The sequence below is a fragment of the Heloderma suspectum genome, chromosome 12 (genome assembly GCF_057233095.1).
Source record: "Heloderma suspectum isolate Gila_16-S chromosome 12, 16-S_ref, whole genome shotgun sequence".
NCBI lineage: Eukaryota > Metazoa > Chordata > Lepidosauria > Squamata > Helodermatidae > Heloderma > Heloderma suspectum.
The window spans coordinates 1,296,237-1,319,011 of NC_139469.1; the positions used below are offsets into that span (position 1 = coordinate 1,296,237).

General features: G+C 54.3%; 1 protein-coding gene across 4 annotated transcripts; it reads left to right on the forward strand.

Moving 5' to 3' along the window:
• Positions 1-1,710: 1,710 nt before the first annotated feature.
• Positions 1,711-22,413, forward strand: MGRN1 (mahogunin ring finger 1). 4 transcript variants are annotated; one of them, XM_084818021.1, is made up of 17 exons: positions 1,766-1,965; positions 4,302-4,420; positions 5,032-5,120; positions 5,817-5,963; positions 6,340-6,457; positions 6,926-6,992; positions 11,672-11,724; positions 12,978-13,025; positions 13,993-14,061; positions 14,748-14,907; positions 15,542-15,651; positions 16,507-16,730; positions 17,275-17,398; positions 18,693-18,738; positions 19,098-19,217; positions 20,022-20,066; positions 20,445-22,413. In XM_084818021.1, the coding sequence occupies exons 1-16, from the start codon at positions 1,878-1,880 to the stop codon at positions 20,060-20,062; spliced, it is 1,623 nt and encodes a 540-aa protein (XP_084674147.1). In that variant the 5' UTR covers positions 1,766-1,877; the 3' UTR covers positions 20,063-20,066; positions 20,445-22,413. The 4 variants fall into 4 exon arrangements, 3 of the variants coding, with proteins under 3 accessions (XP_084674148.1, XP_084674146.1, XP_084674147.1); XR_014785480.1 differs by having other exon boundaries at positions 1,778-1,965; positions 18,470-18,738; positions 20,445-22,411; XM_084818022.1 differs by lacking the exon at positions 20,022-20,066 and having other exon boundaries at positions 1,711-1,965; positions 18,470-18,738; positions 20,445-22,411.
• Positions 22,414-22,775: the final 362 nt, after the last annotated feature.

Below are 22,775 nucleotides of genomic sequence, written 5' to 3' on the forward strand. Positions count from 1 at the left end.
GCTACTACATTTCCACCATGTTTTTCTCCCACAAAAGGCAACCACTGCTATGTTACTTCATCCCCTGCAAGGAAAGGGAGTTCCTTTGAGTTTGATTCACCAGCAAAAATACACTTTCTGGAACATTAAGAAGTCATTGACGTCTGCTTCTGCGGTTGTACATTCCAAGGAATGCCAGTCATTCATTCTTTCTCACCACTGAGACTTCACCCTTATGGTGGTGCAGCAGTCCTTAGGCATGTCTTACCACTGGAGTTGACAACATGGAGCCTGCAGTACCCCTGGACACCCCCTTGGCACCATTTGGAGGTTAGCCCCTCCCAATTGAATGTTTTGTTTTGTTTTAAAATGTGAACAACACTTTTGTTTTGTCATCCTGTCCTTCGCCTTCCCCAAGTGGGCCTGTGGGAGCTCGGAAAACGGGGATAAATGAGAATAATTTAAAGGACATTTAAATCCTTGCCCAATTTATATTGTCACTCAATTTAAAGGGAACCTAGAAGGATCTCTTGCCCAATATGCCACTCAACAATTTAGAAGATAAATTACCCTTGCCCAATTATAAGGCTATGAAATAATGTAAAAGCTACCTAGAATACATTTGTGCAATCTAGAAGCTACCTCAGAATTACAGTGGGTTCCTAAACCTCGCTTATGTTTATGCTTATGTTTGGCTTAAGGGTTCAGGGTGTGACCGGTCTCTGGCATTAAAAAGTACTAAACTACAATCAAACAACTGGATAGCAGGAGTGCAGTGTGCTTTTATTAATCAGAAAGACAGTTTCATACTTAGACACTTACACATATTGCCAGCAAAGGACCACTTCCTTCAAGAATTCCTACTCCAGGGCTGTGGAAACTGCCAGTCCCCTTGATTTCAGAAAGTACACCCTGAAACTAAGATGAGCTTCTGTTATATACTGTCTTTCTCTGCCAAATATTCTAAAACCTACGCCTCTTGATATATGGAAACCTTAAGATTTTAAGCTAGCTGATCAGTTCCTCTGTGGTGAAGTTTCAGGGACCCTTCCTCAATTCTTAGGGCCACGCCTCTTCTGAGTAGTGTACCTACCAATGTTTTGCTTGCCGTCTTCCTTCTAAAGCAATTCTCCAAATTTCTGAATCTGCGCGCGTGCGCGCGCGCGTGTCTCTGTGTGTAAGGAAGACTTTAGGGCTGTTCCAGAATGAGAGGAAGAGGAGCATGCGTGTTTCTTTGGAGGGGAGGACGATCCTGAGAGCAAGAGAAGTTTTTGTGAGTGGGCCGTGTGGGGCTGGGGCTGTGTGCGTTTGGGAAGAAATGATTTGAGAGTGATCTTCCTGTCTGGAGGAACTAATTTTGGAAGAACTTGTTTTTATTGGAGCAGAAAAATGTGGGCTAAAAATGTGTCTTTGCTAAGGGGCTTCGGCAAATTCATGGAGGATAAGGCTATCAACGGCCACTGTCATGATGGCCGCATATTACCGCCAGTATCAAGGCCATGCTGGCTGGGAATGATGGGAGTTGCAGTCCGGAAGGCACCAAGTTGGGGAAGCTTGTGTCAGCCTTTTCCTATCTCCTCTTGTCTATTCTTTTCCTATCTCTATTATGCCATCTTGGGTTGGACTGACAGCGGACAGCGCCCGCCCCCTGCTCCTCCCGGCAGCCTGTTGTTTTCGCCAGCCGAGCGTGGCGCGGTGCCTTCTGGGCATTGTAGTTCTGCGGAGGCGGGCGTCTGTGGCGTGGAGCGCGTGGAGCGGGGCCGTGGGGACTCGGCTTCCCATCGTGCCCTGCGCGGAAGCGGCCTGCAGGCCTCCCTGACGAACCGACCTCGGTGTGGGAGTCCGACGTTCGCCTGCTTGGTCCTGCCGCCGCCGCCGCCGCCGCCGCCGCCGCCGCGATGGGCTCCCTGCTCAGCCGCCGCATCGCCGGCGTGGAGGACATCGACATCCAGGCCAACTCGGCCTACCGGTACCCGCCCAAGTCCGGTAAGGGCCGGCAGGCCAGGCCTCGCCCCTCCCCCCGAATGGCCAAAGCCCCCCAAGTTCTTCGCCCCCTCCTTGAGCCCCAGCGCATCCCCACAGCCGTGCTAGGAGGGCCCCCTTGCCAAGGGGCCCTCCGAGCTGGTATGCTAGTATAGACCGCGCTAGCGTAGACGCCTCTGTAACCTCCGTCCTGGGGCGCCCCCAATCCCGCACCCCCCCGCACGCACACGTATGCCAGGAAGCCCCCCGGTTTCTCCCTCCAAACCTTGTGGGGCGCCCCCTGCCCAAGTCTCTGCATCCGGACATCCCACATCCCTCCCAAGCCAGGCAGCTGCTCAAGGACCCCCCCCATTTTTCCTCCCACAAAATTATTACTATTCAGATTTGTATGCCGCTTTCCACAAAAGTATCGAGGCGGTGAACATAAAATGCAATGGCACAGGCGCGACAATAAAAACAGCACAGCACAAATTAATCAGGAATAACGCCGGAGACGCTCCTGCGCGCTGCAAGCCACCCTTCAGGGAAAGCCTCTGAGTTTCGAGAAGGCGCCTGGCTGTGGGAGCCCGGTCAAGTGTTCGGGGGGGGGTGCCGCAGCACTCAGTGCGCTAGCGCATGTGGCGCCCGCAGAAGGGCCCCCTCTAATGATCGCAGGGATCGGGCAGGGGCAATGCTAGCGTGTATCTCCTCCAAATTCCGTGCGGGGCGCCCCCTCCCCAAGTCCCGCATCCCGCCATTCCACAGACACACGCGGCAGCCCCCCTTCACCTTTCCTCTCACCCGATTCCAGCATTTCTCCACCCCCACGGCGTGGCAGAGCGCCCCCGCCCCCACCGCACCATGCCTGGCGCCCCTCCCCCTTCCGTTCCTTTCTTCTGGTCTCTCCTCTCCCGCACTTTGCACTGGGTATCAGTCCATCTCTACATTCTGACACCCCCCCACAGCTACTGATCAAGACTCTCCCCACCCCCCCAAAAGGGGGGCTTTGGGCCTGGTCCAGCAGGGCTCTTCGGAGGCTCTTTAGAGGAGGAGACACACGTGTGACAATTAGATCCATCAGCAACTGTGAGCCAGGATTCCTGAGAATGGAGCATCCTTGGGCTGCAGCAGTTTACCTTGGCTCCCAGGTGGCAAACAACAGGGGAAGGTGGCTGCTCACTGCTGGAGGCAGGATGCTGGGCAGCATGGATCTTTTTTTCTGATCCATCATCATCATATCATTTATTTACATCCAGCTTTTCCCTCCAAAAGGAAACCCAAAGTGGCTAATATCATCATACAGAATCCAATACTATAAAATATATCAAAAGACAACAATACAGAAATTGTACAATACAAATGCTACAATAAACCCATAAACAAATTTTCACCTCAGAACTTAAACATCAAATCAGTTAAGGACAGAATCCATCACTAAACTGAACAAACAAGGGGATAATAACATACAATCCATACTTTAACCAAAAATGCACACTTATACTCCAACTCCAACAGCCAATATAGTAAACTGCTTGGAGGAACCATGAAAAAAAAATGTGACACCCCCTTAGCCTCACCAGGCAGCAGTTATAGGGAGCCCCTGTCTTTGTCTCCTACCCCCCCAGGTCATTGTGCCTCACTGCTGGCTCTCCGCCAAACACTTGTACAATATTTGGGGTGGTGGGGAGGTCTATCACTGCACTGCACAGTCCCGAGCAGGACAGGACTCTGACGAAAGCAGTATTGGACTAGGCCGCAGCACCTCCTGCCTTGTTGGCACCCCTGAAATATGGCTCAGGCAACCATTAATGGGTATGGTGCTTTGGTGAAGCAGGGGAAAGGCTGTAGCTCAGTGGCAGAGCCCCTGCTTTGCATAAAAAGGGACCCAGGTTCAGTTCCTGGCCTCTCCATGTCAGGCTAGAAAAGACTCTTGTCTGAAGCCCTGGAAACTGTTGCTGCCAGTCACAGTAGACAATACTGGGCTGGATGGACCCAGGGTCTGACTCAGTAGAAGGCAGCTTCCGATGCTGCAGGCTCAACTCCCTGCTCCCTCCTGCTGCCTGCCAGAGAAGCACCATCTTCTCAGGTTCACTCTTGGGCACAAGTCCTGCTGGCCTCCGTTGCAACTGCTTGTTGTAATGTGGGGTGCTCCTGTTGTTGAGTTCAAATCTCTACTCAGCCATGAAGTTCACTGGGTGACCTTGTGCCAGGCATTATCCTTCATTCTAACCTCCCTCGTAGGGTTCTTGTGATTATAAAATGGGAAGTGGGGAGAACCAGGTGTGCCAGGCTGAGAGCTCCTTGGAGAAAAGGGTGGGGTATCAATGTCATAAATCAGTAGGGCTTTTTCTCCTCTCCAGGGAACTACTTTGCCAGTCATTTTTTCATGGGAGGAGAGAAGTTTGACACACCACATCCTGAGGGGTACCTTTTTGGGGAGAACATGGATTTGAACTTCCTTGGCAACAGGCCTGTCCAGGCAAGTGCTGAATGATTTTGGAGCTTTTCAGTGGGAGATGAGGTTTTGATCGGCACCAAAATGATTGGGAGAGGGAGGAGGGAAGAGCAGATGCAACCACATTCTCCTAACACAATTCTTTGAATCATAATTTGAGAGGTTATGGGTTTGTTTCAAAAGAGCTTTCCAAGTTATGGAGGCTTTTGGTTTCAGAACAGTATGGTGAGAAATGTTGAATGTGGCAAAGTCAAAATTTTGGGTTTCAGTTTGGAAAATGCCCTGACTTCTGAGTTTGGTCAGCATTTCCTTCTTGCTGTCAGGTGAATGCTTAAAGCAGCTTTCCCCAACTTTGCACTCTCCAGATATGTTGGACTACAACACCCAGCACACTGGGAGTTTTAGGGCAACACATCTGGAAGGCACCAGGTTGGGGAAAGCTGACTTACTGGGAGACCATATTACCCCAATCTGAGGTCTGTCATGGTTGCAGCTAGTGCCAATGCGAGGAGGACAGGGAGAGACCTTCTCACCATGGCACGACCCATCCGTGGCCTGCTGGCTGTTTCTGCAGGTTCTTCCACCTTGCTTGCCACGTGCTTTAGCTGAAAAGGCCTCCTGGTCTTTCATTTCAGTTTCCCTATGTCACCCCAGCACCTCATGAGCCGGTGAAGACCCTGCGGAGCTTGGTGAATATCCGCAAAGACTCTCTTCGCCTGGTCAGGTACTTCGGACACCGACAGCTGATGGTCCTGGGATTCTCAGGGCACCTGTGGGGTTTGCAAGTCACTTGGCTTACGCCCTGCTGGGGACAAGAAGCTTGAAATGCAGATGGTGTGATCCTGGCTTTGTAGCAGAAGTTGCTTCACTTGCCTGGTTTTCCTTTGCACAGCTTGCTTGATTGTCTGAAATGCAGACATTACTTCTTTTTTACAAAAAATCTCATCTTTTGGATAAATGAGAGTAATCTTCAGGCAGAGCTGTGGATGCTAGTTTTTGATGGGCACCTGTCAACATTTAGTGTTCACACCTCAGCTAGAACATTGCTTTGAAGCCTATCTTTGTAGCCATGGGGCCTGAAACGTTTACTATTTTTAAGGGGAAAAAATGATGCTGATTATTGAGTAATAATCATCATTTTTCCCCTCAAAAAATGCCAAACTCCACACTTGTGTGGAACTTCACAGTGCATGTGGGGAAACCTGGTGGGGGGTGGGGGTGGGCAAGGACCCTGTTGTTGTTTGTCCATAATTCTGGTCGGAATAGGGCAACTGAGAGGCCTGCGTTGAGGGACTCGTGGGATCTGGGCAAAGGAGAGCTGGGCAGCCACGCAGAGCACACACTCTGCCTCCTGAACGTATCCTCCCGATAGCAGAGTGCCCACTCCCTGTCCCTGCTGACTCAGCCTTCCTCTGCATAGGTACAAAGAGGACACAGACAGCCCCACGGAGGACAGCGGGAAGCAGAAGGCCTTGTACAGCCTTGAATTCACCTTTGATGCAGATGCCCGTGTCGCCATCACCATCTACTGCCAAGCAACGGAGGAGTTTATTAGCGGCATGGCTGTGTAAGTGCTGGAAACCTCAACGCTGCATGGTCACACGGAAGCCTCGGGATCGTTACAGGAAACCCTCTTTTGTAATATGTGAGGCCTTTCAAACATACCCATGGCCATGGTCTTTTTTCTGTTGGGGTCATGATCTTACCCTGCCCGGTGGTGAAATGTGGTCCTTCGCAGATCGTATCCCTTCCTCATGTAGAGCAACGCAGTGGCTTGGTTTAGGATGCTAGCTGGAGGCCACTGGAGGTAGTCCAAAAATCTTAGGCGGAAGCTCTGGTAGGTTTGCACCTGTCCTTAGGTGCCGGATGCCAGTGAAACAGCTGCAGCTGCCTTCAGCTGCCTCTTGGTGAGGGTGAGTCTGTCCTCTTCTCACCACCTGCAGGTACAGCACGAAGAACCCCTCTCTGCAGTCAGAGACGGTGCACTACAAGCGAGGGGTGAGCCAGCAGTTCTCACTGCCATCCTTCAAGATTGATTTCTCCGACTGGAAAGATGATGAGGTGACTCCCCTGGTCTTCTCACACCTCCCAAGAGGTTCAGTTCCAGGGCTGTTGGCTTTGCAGTGTTGCACAGACCTGGGTTTCCTCCGGCCCTTTCTGGAGTTGTGGTCTTGCTACTTGATGTTTGGGAGCCTTGAATGTGAAGCTGTCATTGTAGCACCAGCACAGGAGCAGACCTGTACAACTACCATGAGATAGACCTAGAGCTTTATCTTGCCCTGAGGGGAAGAGCTGGAAAGAGGGAAGAAAGACGAGGAGCTGTTTGTCCTTCACTTCCATCTTGTCATGAGCTCCAGCCCTGCTGCTGGAAGGAGGGGTCCTCTACCCCCCGCCGACAAAGAGAGCAATGGCACCTTTTCCTTTACTGAGGCCCCAGTGTGAACGTCGAGGTTGCAGCCCTGCCACAGAAACCTCTGCCTGGCATCTTGGCTGCCTAACGAATCCCTCCTCGTCTTCTTTCTTTTCCAGCTGAATTTTGATCTGGATCGAGGCATCTTCCCCGTGGTCATCCAGGCCATGGTAGATGAAGGCGATGGTAAGAAACCGGCTTCCTCTTGTCTCCCAAGTCACTTGGAGATGGGAGCTGATCAGGCGGGCTGAGCGTTTGGCTTGCTGCTGGGGCAAGTGTCAGCCAAAGGCCTGAGCAGTGCTCTGAATGGGCCAGGCTATGGTGGAAACTGAGTGCTTCAGTAAGGGTGCAATTCTATGCAGGTTTGTTGTTGTTGTTGTTCAGTCGTTCAGTCGTGTCCGACTCTTCGTGACCCCATGGACCATAGCACGTCAGGCCTTCCTGTCCTGCGCTCTCTCCCGGAGCGTGCTCAAGTTCATATTCATTGCATCGGTGATGCTATCTAGCCATCTCATCCTCTGCCGTCCCCTTCTCCTTTTGCCTTCAGTCTTTCCCAGCATCAGGGTCTTTTCCAGAGAGTTTTCTCTTCGCATTAGGTGGCCAAAATATTTGAGCTTCAGCTTCAGTATCTGTCCTTCCAATGAGCACTCAGGGTTGATTTCCTTTAGGATTGACTGATTGGACCTCCTTGCAGTCCAGGGGACTCGTAAGAGTCTTCTCCAGCACCACAGTTCGAAAGCATCAATTCTTCGGCACTCAGCCTTCCTTATAGTCCAGCTCTCACAGCCATACATTACTACTGGGAAAACCATAGCTTTGATTAGACGGACCTTTGTCGGCAAGGTGATGTCTCTGCTTCTTACTATGCTGTCTAGGTTTGCCATAGCTTTCCTCCCAAGGAGCAAGCGTCTTTTAATTTCATGGCTACAGTCACCGTCTGCAGTGATCTTGGAGCCCAAGAAAGTAAAATCTGTCACTGTTTCCATTTCTTCCCCTTCTATATGCCAGGAAGTGATAGGGCCAGATGCCATGATCTTAGTTTTTTTAATGTTGAGTTTCAAACCAGCTTTTGCACTCTCCTCTTTCACCCTCAACAAGAGGCTCTTTAGATCCTCTTTGCTTTCTGCCATTAGGGTGGTATCGTCTGCATATCGGAGGTTGTTGATAATTCTCCCAGCAATCTTAATTCCGACCTCTGATTCATCCAACCTGGCATTTCTCATGATGTACTCTGCATATAAGTTAAATAAGCAGGGTGACAATATGCAGCCTTGTCGTACTCCTTTCCCAATTTTGAACCACTCGGTTGTTCCATGTCTGGTTCTTACTGTTGCTTCTTGACCCTCGTACAGGTTTCTCAGGAGACAGGTAAGGTGGTCTGGTACACCCATCACTTTAAGAATTTGCCACAGTTTGTTGTGATCCGCACAATCAAAGGCTTTAGCGTAGTCAGTGAAGCAGAAATAGACGTTTTTCTGGAATTCTCTTGCTTTCTCCATGATGCAGCGAATGTTGGCGATTTGATCTCTAGTTCCTTTGCCTCTTCGAAACCCAGCTTGTACTTCCAGTAGTTCTCGGTTCGCATACTGCTGAAGCCTAGCTTGTAGGATTTTGAGCATCACCTTGCTGGCATGTGAAATGAGCACAATTGTACGGTAGTTTGAACACTCTTTGGCATTGCCCTTCTTTGGAATTGGAATGTAAACTGACCTTTTCCAGTCTTGCGGCCATTGTTGAGTGTTCCAAATGTGTTGGCATATTGAGTGCAGCACTTTAACAGCATCATCTTTTAGGATTTTAAATAGCTCACCTGGAATACTGTCATCTCCACTAGCTTTGTTGTTGGTAATGCTTCCTAAGGCCCACTTGACTTCACTCTCTAGGATGTCCGGCTCAAGTTCAATGACCGCACTATCATGGCTATCAGGGACATTCAGATCTTTCCTGTATAGTTCTTCTGTGTATGCTTTCCACCTCTTCTTAATCTCATCTGCTTCTGTTAGGTCCCTGCCTTCTTTGTCCTTGATCATGCCCGCCTTTGCACAAAACGTTCCCTTGAGATCTCCAATTTTCTTGAAGAGATCTCTAGTCTTTCCCATTCTGTTGTTTTCCTCGATTTCTTTGCATTGTTCATTTAAGAAGGCCTTCTTGTCTCTCCTTGCTATTCTCTGGAACTCTGCATTCAGTTGGATATATCTTCCCCTTTCTCCCTTGCTTTTCGCTTCCCTTCTTTCCTCAGCTACTTGTAAAGCCTCCTCAGACAGCCACTTGGCTTTCTTGCATTTCTTTTTCTTTGGGATGGATTGAGTTGCTGCCTCCTGAACAATGTTACGGACCTCCGTCCATAGTTCCTCAGGCACTCTGTCTATCAGGTCTAATCCCTGAAATCTATTCGTCACCTCCACTGTATATTCATCAGGGATATGATTTAGGTCATACCTGAACGGTTTAGTGGTTTTCCCGACGTTCTTCAATTTAAGCCGAAATTTTACAAGAAGCAGCTCATGATCTGAGCCACAGTCAGCTCCAGGTCTTGTTTTGACTGACTGTATAGAGCTTCTCCATCTTTGCCTGCAAAGGACATAATCAATCTGATTTCGATATTGACCATCTGGTGATGTCCATGTGTAGAGTCGTCTCTTGTGCTGTTGGAAAAGAGTGTTTGCTATGATCAGCGTGTTCTCTTGGCAAAACTCTATTAGCTTTTGTCCTGCTTCATTTTGTACACCAAGGCCATGCCTGCCTGTTATCCCAGTGATTTCTTGACTTCCTACTTTAGCATTCCAATCCCCTATGATGAAGAGGACATCTTTTTTTGGTGTTAGTTCTAGAAGGTGTTGTAGGTCTTCATAGAACTGATCAACCTCAGCTTCTTCAGCCTCAGTGGTTGGGGCATAGACTTGAATTACTGTGATGTTGAATGGTTTGCCTTGGATTCGTACTGAGATCATTCTATCGTTTTTAAGATTGTACCCCAGTACTGCTTTTCCCACCCTTTTGTTGACTATGAGTGCTACTCCGTTTCTTCTAAGGGATTCTTGCCCACAATAGTAGATATGATGGTCACCTGAATTAAATTCGCCCATGCCTGTCCATTTTAGTTCACTGATTCCCAAGATGTCGATGTTCAATCTTGCCATCTCATGTTTGACCACCTCCAGCTTACCTTGATTCATTGATCTTACATTCCAGGTTCCTAAACAATATTGTTCTTTACAGCATCGGATTTTCTTTTCACTATGCAGGTTTAGACAGAAGGAAATTCTACAGATCCCAGCATTCCCCAGCCAGACCTGTGGCTGGGGAATTCTGGGAGTTGTAGGACTTTTTTCTGTCTAAACCTGCATAGGATTGTGCCCTAAGCATATTTAAAAGGCTCCAGCCAAGGTAGTTAGACTTCTGTGCTGGGGCTGAGCAGAGAGCAGGAGGGTGAATTTGATGGCTGTCTTGGCAGTCTCTTCCAGGGTTGCACGTCTCTCCAGTGTGACCGTCTCCTTCTTGCCCACGTGTGTCTTCTGGTGTTGGACACAGGAGGGCCTTTGTGCATGGCTGAAGGGGAATGGCAGTGTTTTAAGCCAAATCAAGGCTTCTGTTGCCAGAGGGAACTGGATCAGCACCAATTTAGTCGATTAATTTCTACCTTGAAGGAGGAAATGTAGTTTCTTCTGGCCCCCTAGAAAGACAATTGACTTTTTATTCATGTGTGATGCTTCAGAAGCATGTCCTTGAGGAATTGGGCACTTTCTAAATCCCTCCCACCTCCTGTCCGGTAGAATTCACTGCCCTGGAACTCTGCAAGCACCAGTTGCAGAGGGAACTGTTCCTCAACCCACATCCTTCAGTCTTTGTTCTTGCACAAATCCAGAGACAATTGGGGTGTGGTGTGAAGGAGCTCTCCTATCTCCCTGTTAGCCTGTCCTAGCATGTCGTGGGGAAGGCAGGAGAGCCTTTTCTGTTTGTAACGGTGAGATTGGGAACAAGCAAAGCGCTTGGTCCCTCCCACGAGGAGCATTTGTTCTCACACGGCGTTGGGGCTGCCCCGCTTTCCTCTGCTGTGTGGCTACGTCCCATTTGTGGTCCCTGGGCTTTAAGAAGAGGTGGCTGAAGGAGGGCTTGAAACCCAGGACTTCTGAGCAAAGGCTGAGATGGGCACTGGGCCTGTGATGGGTGGAGCGGAGGGGGTTTCAGGAGGGGGAACCTTCTGAAGGGCCTGTTAGAAAAGCAGCTGTCCCAAGAGGCAGTGAGTTCTAGTAGCCAGAGAAGAGGCCTAGGTTGGGCTGGGAAGCCAATGGCGCAGCAGAGTGGTGCAAACTTTGTCCTTGAAGGTTTCTAAGAAGAGGGTGGAAGCTTCATTCCCTTGGATGGCTGCCCAGCCCAGGATCCCTTGCAGTACTCCAGAGGATGCACCTTGTGCACCATGATCAGCTGTGCATGATCCAGGAGCTGCTGGCGGCATCCTCTGCAAAACCCCCTTCCCGATTCCCGTCTCATCCATGCTGAAAGAAGAAAGCATTCAGCATGAACGGAATGTCAGCATGGGCAGCCGCTTGCTGTATAGCCCAGCGCATGGTGTGGCATGGCAGAGATGCTGCTGCATATCTCTCTGCCTTCCCGTGCTGCCTCTAGGCACTCCTGAAAATCCTGCTGCCCAAATGGCCGCTTGGGTTGCTTGTGCAGTTGGGCCAGTCCTGAGCAAGCATCAGGGGAGATCTCACGCCTAGAGAATCCGGCTGCTGAAGAGGTTGGGCTGCAAGCAGCCCTCGCGGCCCCTGCGGGCCCCGAATCCATTGTGGGAATGGAATGTGGTGGATCTGGGCTGCCTGTCCCCTTTCCCCATTCTCACGGGCCTTGTGGTTTCCTCCTAGTTGTTGTGGAAGTGACCGGCCACGCCCACGTCCTCCTGGCTGCCTTTGAGAAGGTAAGCGTGGGCCCTCATTGCCTGCAGGACACTGTGTGCGCCTGCCTTTGCAAATGCCCCTCTGGCCCTAGCACCGGGTGGCCATCGGCCAACAGATGGTTGCGAGCACCGACTTGTCCCTGAGGCTGCTGCGCTTGGGCTTGGACCTTCATAAACAGAAGCAGGTGGGGCAGGGTGGCGAGGTACCGGAAGGGCAGAGGGACAAGCGCAGGCCCACCTGTGCCAGGCCATTAATTGCCTTGCCTCTCCATGACTCCCCAGTCTGTGTTGCCGGGACTCTTTTTGTTCCTTTGCCCTTCTGCTAGGGATGGACGGATCAGGCTATTTTCGATCTGGGTCAGTTCCTCATGTGTTCATTCATAAGTCTGCTCCATCCCCTTTCCACATGAAAAAAATCCACATGAAAATTCACATGTATTTTATGGGAAAATACACATTCTTATATTTATGTTATTTATTAGATTTATATACTCCCCAGCTGACAGATGCCCTCAGGGTGGTTTACAGTCATTTAAAAAATCCAAAAATCAAATAACCAAAACAATAAATACAACAATCAAAATATTAAAATCTTAAGGATGCAATCCTATGCATGTATAGACAGAAAAAGTCCTACAGTTCCCAGCATGCTGGCTGGAGGGATGTTGGGGAGTTGTAGGACTTTTTCTGTCTAAACATCCATAGGATTATGCCCTAAGAATATTAAAGAACCGGCAGTAAAGTTAATAATCAGAGCAACAGATTAAAGATTAAAACGTATAAAGTGAGGACACCAGGTGGACCTCCCTGTGAAGGGCATTCCATAGATGGAGGGCCACTACAGAGAAGGCATTTTCCCTGGTAGCTGCATGTCACACCATTGTGGGTGGCAGCTCCACGGGGATTTTGTGGTAAAACATGCATTTTCCTGTGCAGTTTGGTGTGAAGCCGAGGACTTTATCACAAAAGTTTGGAGACGTGCAGGATCAAAAGGATAGCTTTGTTCTGTCCTGCACATTTATTGAAGAGGTGCAAATCGGGTCAGTTCACTTCAGAATGGGGACTGAACAATGTCCTAGAGCCCCCCTGTCTTCCAGGCCTCATGCACAGTCTGCTGCTTTGCATTTGAAATGGGGATCCATGCAGCAATCCTAAAGAATGGCACGAGGGGCTACCTGAGCAAGCTGCATGGCCTGTGCATGTGGACATCATTTGTGCCTTGCCTTCCTGGAGAGCTCATCTCCCCCATCTTGCTGTTTCTCCCCCTTCAACAGCACGTTGATGGCAGTTTCTCTGTGAAGCCCTTGAAGCAGAAGCAGATTGTAAGTCCTTTCTTTTTTTGTAATCTTCCTGGAGCAGGGTGGGGGTGGGGTTGGGTCAGTGCTGCAGAGACACTGGGTGCCATTCCAGAGGGGCTTTGCTCCTTGCCTAGTTGGTGCCAGGTGGGGGCAGGTGGAGCAGGGCCCACCCCAGGGCACTCCCGTTTCTGTGCCCCACAGCTGGCTCGCTCAGTTGGGCAGAGCATGAGCCCCATGCCTGCTTCCTGGCCAGGGCTGCTATTTATCACGTCAGCTGGGGAGTGGGGCTATTTCTAGAAGAACTCCTGAACAGGAAAATCCTCCGCTCTTCATCAGTGGATGATGTTTTAGGCTGTGGGGGGTGGGGTTTCAGATTCCTCCCCAGCCCCTGAGTTCAGTAAATGGCCTGGGTGGGGGTCGTGTTTCTTTTTTTTCTTATCTTCATGAGCACAGACATCACGCATGCATGCACGCACCCCTCCCCAGCTTTTGGGATGTAGCAGGTAGAAATCCCAGGCAGTCCTTTCCTGCTTCCATTACCCCCCTCCTCTCCCAGGCTTGGCTCAGTCACCTGACCGTGTGCTGGGTGGGCCCAGCTTAGTTTCTGTGTGGAGACATGAATTTGCGTGCCACATGTGCCTTACTAAGAACAATGGTCTGTCTGGCCATCCTGTGTTTTTTTCTTTGGGAACAAAAGGGACCAGGCTCCTGATAAGGGAAGGGAGTGGATGGGAATTTGAAGGCCATTGTTTGGTGCAGGATAGCTGAGCAGTGTCTCTCAACACACTGTTCCTCCCCCATTCCTTTGCTGACCTGTTCCCTTCCCCACACTGGTCCCTCCCCTTCCGCTTTTATGTTGTGTACTTCGGATGTGTTGTGTTCGTGAGCTTCCTTGAATACCCCTGCGGAGATGGTACTGATGCTGCCCATGCAGTTTCACAGTAGTAACAGTCACTGCCGCCTCCCCCTGCTTTGTCCGGCTCTCCCACAGGTGGACCGGGTAAGTTACCTGCTTCAGGAGATCTACGGCATTGAGAACAAGAACAACCAGGAGACAAAGGTGAGAAGGCCGCCGGCTACCCCAGGCCTGGAAGGTTGTGCGGGGAGTTGGGGAGCCTCTTTCATGCTCTGTCCGGAAGGGAACAAGAAGAGCGCATGCTCCATGTTCTCTCGGGATCTCGTGACCTTGCAGTCTCCATCCCATCCTATGAGTCTTTCCCACCAGGGGTTTTGCTTTCCAGCTGGAGTCAATCTCTTGGCCCGTGGCAGCCCACAGCTGGTGCTTCCTCAACCACCAACAGCCTAGGCAAGAAAAGCAGCCCCTGTCTGCTCGCTGGGCCCCCATCAGTGTACATTTTTATGTATTTTATTGTTGTAAGCTGCCTTGGGAGGGCTTCTGCCCTGAAAAGAGGCCAAGGAATATTTTAAATTAAACAAATTAATAGGGCTTTTGGCCTCATCATGCGGGAGTGTTGCACCAAGCGGGGAGCTTGAGCCCCAGGGGCTGCCTCCTCATGCCGCTGTTGCGCCTGGGCGGGGTGGGGGCAAACCGAGGGAATGCCTAGGGCAGAACTGTGGTGCTCTTTGCTGCCCCTGATGGTGGCGGCGGCGGAGAGGGGGTGCCTCAGAGGCTGCCCCTCGAAGAACAGAGCGGGGCTTTGAGTTTGTCCTGGCTGGAGAGGGCGCTGAATCCCGAGTTGTGCCAAATGGGCACTCAGCATGGGATACCTCCAACCCTGCTTGCAGCCCTGCGATGACGAGAACAGCGACAACAGCAACGAGTGTGTCGTGTGCCTTTCTGACCTGCGGGACACCCTCATCCTGCCCTGCAGGCACCTCTGTCTCTGCAACTCCTGTGCTGACACCCTGCGCTACCAGGCCAACAACTGCCCCATCTGTCGCTTGCGTGAGTAGCCTGGCCTTGGGGGTGGGCGGGGGAGAAGCAGCAAAGGGAGCGTCACAAAGCAGGTCAGGGCTGGAATGCAGTGTCACCCCCCCCCCCCACAGTAATCACAGTGGTCAAGTTTCCACTTCGTACCTGCAGATCTCGGGTGTTTCTGACACAAAGTGTCCCCAAATTTCTCTGCTGTCTGTTGGGGCTACCCCAGGGTCCTTCGCAATTGGAGGAAAGCAGTATTTCGTCTGTTGATGGCATTTCCATGGTAAAGCAAGGTGTCCTGCCTTGCCAAATGGCTGCGGGGGCTTCCCAGGGTTCCATGTTCAGTGATGGGGCAGGATTTAAGGAGCTGTGCAGGGGCTGCAGGTGATTTGTCCTGGCAGCCAGAATGCTGCTGGGGGCATGGTGCTGGTGCCAATAAGCCAGCCCTGCAAAGCCTGCAGCGCCCAGCAAAGCCTGCCCTTTGCCCCAGCACCTGCAGCGTCCCCAAAGGACCTTGGCTAGCAGGTGGTTTTGAGATCCTGAAGGCCATGCCCCGCCCCGCCCCAGCACGGAGCTGGCAAAGAAGGTGATCTGGTGATCTCTCCGTGGAAGGATCTGGGAGCGGGAGGAGGGAAGTGACCCCTCTTGCATCACCTCGCAGCCTTCCGTGCCCTGCTGCAGATCCGGGCGGTGAGGAAGAAGCCGGGGGCCCTGTCGCCACTCTCCTTCAGCCCTGTCCTGGCACAGACCCTGGACCACGATGAGCATTCGGTGAGGAATGGGCTTCAGCCGTGCAGCAGCCCGCTCGCTGTGATTGGCACTCCCACCCCACGCAGCAGCTGTGCTGGGCCACTTCTACCCCCTCCCCCGACCAAGGAGAGCTCCCCCTATGCAGAGCACAGTTTGAAGTGTGGGATGTTGAGCAGTTGTGTTGCCTGGTGGCTGAGTGGGTTGGGGAGGGAGGTGGAGATCCTGGGTCTGGGCAGACTTGAGTTCCTTCCTATCCCACCTTTCCAGGGCTCCATGTTTGGCCTTGGGCAAGTCCCCTCCCCCTTGGCTCCCCCCCCCCCGTAACATAGGAGGGGTAGCGACCAGCCTCCTAAGACAAGATGCTCTAAAAATGGCAAAGAGCTTGGGGGAAAAGAGCTGTGTGTGCGATTAGGAACAACAGATTAACTGAGCTGGATTAATCCATTAATGAGAACATGAGGTGCCCTTTGGAAGATGGAGGCTTGCTCGCCCATCCCCTCAGATGTGTGACTTCATACATGAGCAAGGGAGCTTGGGGTTTTCAGATTTCTAACCTGGGCCCTTGTGGTGGTGTGTTATTTTCAAAGCCCCCTTGCAAGGCAGCCTTGTTCAGCCTGGTGCCTTCCAAATGCGCTGTAGTCCAAAGCCACAGGAGGGCACTAGGTAGGGGAAGGCTGTTGTAAGGAGTTACCCTAAACGTTTTGTTACAACTATATATTATGAATGTATTCTGTTGCCCTGGGGGGTGGGAGGCTGTATTCTAGTGTCCGCCTGTGGTGTTGGGATGCCGGGCCAGTGCAGCTTCAGTTCTGTACGGAATAGTCTACTAACACGATGAGAGTGCCGAGTTGAAGTCCTGCCTTTCTCCCTCTGCAGTGCTCGGACAACATCCCCCCGGGCTATGAGCCCATCTCCCTGCTGGAAGCCCTGAATGGCCTGCGCTCCATCTCTCCCTCCATCCCTTCAGCTCCCCTCTACGACGAGATCACCTACACTGGGGTGCTGGACGGGCTTCCCCTGTCTGGGAGACCCCTGGTAGGGCTTGATCGAGCCATGGAGAGCAGCCATCAGAAGAGCAAACACAGCAAGTCTCCCGACAGGTGAGTTGCTGCTGAGGTTGGCAAAGGCACATGTGAGATCCTGTGGCTAAGTGGTGTTGGCCAGTGCCTTCCCTGTGTGGGCACAAAATCCATCCTTTTTGCTCCATGTCCACTCCAACCATTGCTTCCTTTCCAGAAGCATTGAGGCTTTTGCATTTCCTTGACCTGCCTGCAGTTCTGTCTTCCGAGCTGGCTTTTTCAGGGCCTTCCTGTGTGCCTGTTGCTCTGTCTGCTGGGAGCAGTATAGACAAGGCTCTGCTTTGGACGGAGTATGGGTTCCTGCAGGGCTCAATTGGAGCCCAGTCTCTGCCCTGGAATCTGTTTGGTGTGCCTGTGCTCGTGTGTATGGATGGAGCTTTCCCACATATGGAAAGTCTAATGAGGGCCCTTAACTGGGCTTCCATGCCTGAGACTAGAGGAGAAAGTTCCCCAGGAGGTTGGAGTCCTGGCATCTCTCTTCTCAGAAAAGATGCCCTGGAGTGAGCTGCAGTGGTATCTGTTGCTGACCTGCAGTCCCAACACAGCTCTCTCTCTCTCTCGGCAGCACCCTGCGGTCTCCCTCTTCACCAATCCACGAGGAGGACGAGGAGAAGCTCTCGGAAGACTCCGACTTGCCGCCTCCGCTGGCTGGGACCGAGTTTGTTCTGCGCGAGGGCAGCTCCCCGGAGGTGATTCTCCTTCTCCAACAGTGCGAGGGGTCACCTGGGCTCTTGCCTCTTCTGCAGGGGGCTCCACAGCCAGCTCCGTTGTCTGCCTGGCAGTGCTCTCAGGTGGCTGCTTGAAGAACCTCGGGGTGGCTGCAGGTGGCAGGCAGTCAGACGATGGGACCAACTACCTAAGGAGGTGGTGGGGTCTCTGCCGCTGGGCGGGGGGTGTTGAGTGAGGTTGGACAGCCATCTGTCAGGAATGCTTTAAACTGGATTCCTGCACTCGATGGCCTAAAGGGCCCCTTCCAACTCTGTGATTCTAAGAGTTTATCCTTGGGCCTTCCCTGCTCCTTTCCCCGCAGGGAACGTGGCCTCTCTGTCTCTTTCTTTGGGGCTGTTGACAGGTAACAGTGGCGTTTGGTAGCAAATTCATAGAATCATAGAATAGGGTTGGAAGGGGCCTACAAGGCCATCGAGTCCAACCCCCTGCTCAATGCAGGAATCCAAGTCGATTATCCCACAATTTGTGGGGCTGTGTGAGAATGGCTTCCAGTTTGCAGGAACGACCTACGAATGCCCCCGTTCGTATGCTGTTAGTGTGACATCCGAACCTCGACACTTTGAGTTATTCGTCGGTTAAACAACCCAAAGAGTGTGGGTTCAGGCAGTATGCTAACAGCCTGGGAACAAGCTGATCGTAAGTTGCTGTTTAGAAGCAGAAGTAGCAGCTGTGCGGGAGGCGCTGCGCCTGTGCTCTTGCTCGCACGCGGCAGCCCATGGGTTGTTTAAAGTGTGGGTGAGGGTTCTGCAAACCAGGCCTCTCATGCTTGTCCTGTTCATCTTGCTGAATCCAGTATTTCAGGCCTGGTGGGCTTCCTCAGCCCAGCCACGTGCAGGGGGAGGGATGGGCTGCCTTTGGCTCTGGCAGGGTGACCAGCGGGCTGGGGGAGACACCTTTGGGCAGCAGCAAGGGCCTGCCACGGGAAGGGGCCCCAGAATTGCGGACAGCAACCCTCCCCCCACTTCAAGGAATGTTCCCGAGACTTAAATGTATTAAGTAAGTAGAGTTGTCCAAACTCTGGCCACCTCCAGGGAGAGTTGGGACGAATCTGGTTCCTGCAGCCCCAAACTCCCCACCCTGGAATGATTTCTGCAACTGCCAGGAAGCCAGCTTGGTTGAGGGAGAAGCACACGGCTGCAGGGGGAGCATGTTGGGGGAGGAGCCCCACTCCCCGGTTCCCCCTTTGCCCAAATCTATGGATAGACCTTGATGAGGAGCAGAGACCGGGACTCTCCCTGTTCTCCTGTTTTCAAGAGCTTGACAGTGGAAGAAGCAGAGGAGGTCTCCTCGCTGCAGCAAGGTAAGCACTAGCTGGGCCTTTGGCGGGAGACTCCCTGAGCCCTGGGTGTGGTGGATTTGCTTGCATGGCTGGAAGTGGGCATAGGATCCTTGCCGAAAGCAGGCCCCTCCGAGGGTGCTGTGCATCCAGGAGTCCCTGCAGGCAGGGCCTGGCCAGGCTCAGCGGAGCAGGAGGGCCGAACCCAGCGAGCGTTGCCGGCAAGGCCAGTCCTGCCCTTGTGGCTGAGGGCCAGGTAGGCCGTGCCAGGTGAGGCCGTGGGGAGCTCCTGGTCAGTCGGGGCGAGCCGGCCTGGTGGAGGGTGCTGAGCGCAGGGCCTCTCAGTGGCACGGAGGTGCTGACCCTCCCGCTGCATGTCTCAGGGAGCCAGTCACCCTCCAGGGAGGACGTTGTCCAGGAGAGCAGCAACAGCAGCAGCCCCTGCGAGCCCAAGAGCCCCCCCAAGCTGGGGAGTGAGCCGCTGGCTGACGTCTACCTGCCAGGTAACGGCTAAACGGAGCAGGATGCTGCGGAGCCTGGTGGGGGTGGAGGTGACCTGGGCAGCTTTGGAAGCCTGGCTTTTCCCTCTGCGGCCCCCGGGGAGGGTCGGCCCCCCTCCGGCTGGGAAAGGAGGAGCTTTGCTGGCCGGCCGGCCCTTTGCCCCACGGGCACCCCCCCTGTCTCCCCCACCCTGCCTCCCCCACCCTGCTTTGGCATTGCTTGTTCTCACCCTTTCCCTCTTGCTCCTGCAACTCTCCGCTCGCCTGCCAAGTGTGGCTTCTGCCCTGCCACCCCTCCGTGCCCCCAGGTTTCTTCCACCAGAGTTGGGGGGGGTCAGCCCCATGCTGGCTGGCTGCCCTGTGGCAGCCAAAAGCCTCTCAGCGAGCCCGGCAGCACCCATGGCAGCTGCCCTCTGTGCGTGCATTTGTCACCCGGGCCGCGTGCCTGCAGACAGGCACACGTGCGCTGCGTCACGGGGGAGTGGGGCACCGCCCCCCGAGCAGCAGAGGAGGGGTGGGATGGGAGAGCAGCGAAGGCTCCACAAGCCTGAGGGCGCCCAGTTGAGAAGCCCGTTGGGGGAGTGTCAGTTGTCAGAAGAGCTAAGAAGGGAGGGGCGGGGGGCGATTGATTGTGGGAAAGGCCCCCGAGGGGCCGGGCACCATCCTTGGCCTGCAGGCACCCTGCTCTCTACCACCGCCCAGAGTCCACGTGTGGTATAGCAAGGGGCGTCCGTCTGACCTGAATGCTTCCCCCCCTAACGTCTCCCTCCTTTCTGTCTGCCCTGCCCCCCCCCCCCACCTGGGCAGCCCTCCGCCTGGACTCCTGCTCTCTTGGGATAGAGGAGTAAGCGGGTATGTCTTCTCTTTCCTTCCTCTCCATTGGCAGGTGCCTTTCATGAGTGGTGGGGTGGAGAAGGGCAGCCAGAACCGGGGGTGGGCAGGAGGGTGTGTGTGTGGGGCCTTTGTTTGGCTGGTTGGTCTCTCTCAGCTCCTGCCAAAGACGTTGGGCTTGGCTTGATGCACAGCACCGTGCCCCCTCCCAGAAGGGCCGGCGGAGGGCTGGGGCTGCCCCTTCCAGCAGGCTCCCCAACCCATCTCACGGTGCCAGTTTCCCTTGCTTCTGGGCCCCGGCAGCCCGGCCTCCGCTCTCTCCCCGGAGACGCTGGGAGCAGAAGGGCCGAGACGGCCAGCAGCGCTCCCAACTCGGCCTCCCTCTCTCCCCTCCGGCAGGCTCTTCCGACTATGCCGGCGCCCTCCTGAGCTGTGGTAGCAGCACTCCTGGGCCGCCCTTCCTCTTCAGCCAGCCCCATCTCTGCATGGAAAGCGGGCAGAGCCCATCCTGAGCGCCTGGCTCAGGCCACAGCCGCCTCGGCGCCCGAATGCCAAACGCCTCCCGGGCCACCGGCATGCTGTCTGGGCAGCTGGCCTGCGAGAAGCTGTCCTCCCACCAGCAAAGGCGCAACGCAAGACAGACATTGGTCCCGTCCCCCTTCCCCCCCCCGCTGGGCTTGAGCCCAGCCCTCTCGGTACCGATGGACTTGTGTCTTTGTGTAGCTGTGCATGTTTCAGCCACACCTTTCCCCAGTTGCCACCTGCTCCTCACCTGTCCCTGTCCTGGACCAGATCTCCGAGACTGGCGGATGGAGAGGCCTTCCTCCCCCCTTGCCGTGCTGCAGTTGTGGCCCTCCCCCCTTGTAAATATCCCCCGGGCTTTGGCCTTTTCAAAGCCCTCTCTGCTCTCCTGACCCCTGCTTTCAGCCTGGCCGCTGTGCTGTGAGCGGACGGTGGCTCTTGGCCAGGTCCAGCTTCCTCCTCCTGCACCTGATGCTGCAGACACAGCATCAGGTGTTTTCTCTCCTCCTATGCTCTGCCACCGCTGACCAAAAGAGCAAATCTAGCCTTACCTGCCCAGGTGGGCTGGCTAGAGAGGGGGATGCAAGTTGAAGGGGAGGCCGGGCCTTGCTTGATCCCAGCCCTGCTCCCTTTCCTGGGCAAGCAGACGCGGGAGGGGAGACCACCCATGCAGGCGGCTCTGAGGCTGGAGGAACTGCACTGCTCACGGCCACTGACCCCCTCACGGCCACCAGCTCCCATGGTCCGAAGGAGCTGATGCCGGGCCACAGCACCACCACCCCGGCCTGGGAGAGTGCAGCTGCTCCCGGCTTTGGCCTGCGTCTTCTGCATCAGAGCGGCTCTATTCCCCCCCCACACCCTGTCTTTGTGGTGCCCCTGCTGGTGCCTGTCCAGGGCTGCCAGCACAGGGTTTGGCGGGTGGCTGAGGTGCAAGGCGGCTGGGCCCTCCCGGCCCACTGGCCCTACGCCCAGCCTGCAGGCTGCTCTTCGGGGGCCCTGCCCTTTGGCTGGAGGCTGCTCCCGATCAGGGCTTGCCTACCACTTCCCAGCTGGGGAGGCAGGAGGTCTGGTCTGAGTCTCAAGAGAATGCTGTGGGGCTGGACGGAGCTGGGGGCGGGAGGGAAGAAAGCTGGATGGGCGGCACTTAGCTGGGGGCAGGGCAGAGGCCAGGAGATCCCTGCCGCTGCCCCTCTCCAACTCTCCTGGGGACCATGCTGCCTTGTGCCTTGTTCCTGCCTCGCCCAGAAGGCAGGGTGCCCTTCCCTCTGCCCCCTCCCCTGGGAAAAACCTTCCCCCGCAGGCTGGCTGTAGGGGGATTTTTTGCTGCCAGCTGCTTTCTACCTGCCAGTCTCCCCCTGCCCCCAAGCCTGCTTAGCCACAGGGCAGAGCTGACCTCTTGCCCCCTTGGGGTCTGTGTGTTCCTGTATTTGTAGTCATGAGCCTCTCCTGTGTCCGTCCCGGGTGGTTGCTGGCCACGGCGAGGCGGCTGAAGGGGCTTGCTTCTGCCTCTGCACATGGGCTCTGGGAAGACGCCGCCTGCACTCGGGCCTGCTGGGGGGGGGGGGTGAGCAAGCACTGCCTTTTTGCTGCTGGGTGGGGCTGCCGTAGGCCAACTGCTGTGCAGCCTCATGGCCACCGAGCAGTGTGGCTGGGAACTGCCCCGTTCCAGTGTGGCCTCCTGCACAGAGCCAAGCAGGACCCCACATTCCCTCACAGCTCCCACTCTCAGTGTGCAGATAATGCTGACCTACCTTGCACGTGGTTGTTGCAAGGATGATTTTGGTGATATGTGTGGAGTTCTCTGAGCATTTGAAATGCGTCACATAAATGCTAAGTATTACTGCAGGTGGCCTCTGTCCCTTTGTGACCTGCGCAGGGGGCTCCCCGGCTGCCCCAGTGATGGGGGGCCCTCAGCAGTGGCCATGGCATGTGGGGGCATGCACTCGCCACTGGCTCCCTGGCCCTGCATTTGCACCCGCCTTGGCACGGGCCGGGGTCCTGTGGCAAAGGCCAAGGGCTCGCCTGGGAGGGGGGTTGGCAGGGGGTGGCAGCAGCCCTGGCAAGAAGGGGGCGCTGCTGAGCCGAGGCAGCTGCCCCGCGCCTGCCGCAGGAGGGGCCCGCTGCCTTGTGCAGCCGCCGTTCGCGTCAGCGGGGCTTGTGCAGCGCTTCCTGGCGAGCGAGAGCGGCCTCTTGCCTTCCGCAGCAAGG

Bases quoted from the DNA above. Each gene is read 5' to 3' on its own strand.
- MGRN1 (XM_084818022.1), top strand. From the start codon at position 1,878: ATGGGCTCCCTGCTCAGCCGCCGCATCGCCGGCGTGGAGGACATCGAC. The intron at 4,421-5,031 runs GCAAGTGCTGAA...CTTTCATTTCAG, and splicing joins TTGGCAACAGGCCTGTCCAG to TTTCCCTATGTCACCCCAGC. The intron at 15,652-16,506 runs GTGAGGAATGGG...CTCCCTCTGCAG, and splicing joins TGGACCACGATGAGCATTCG to TGCTCGGACAACATCCCCCC.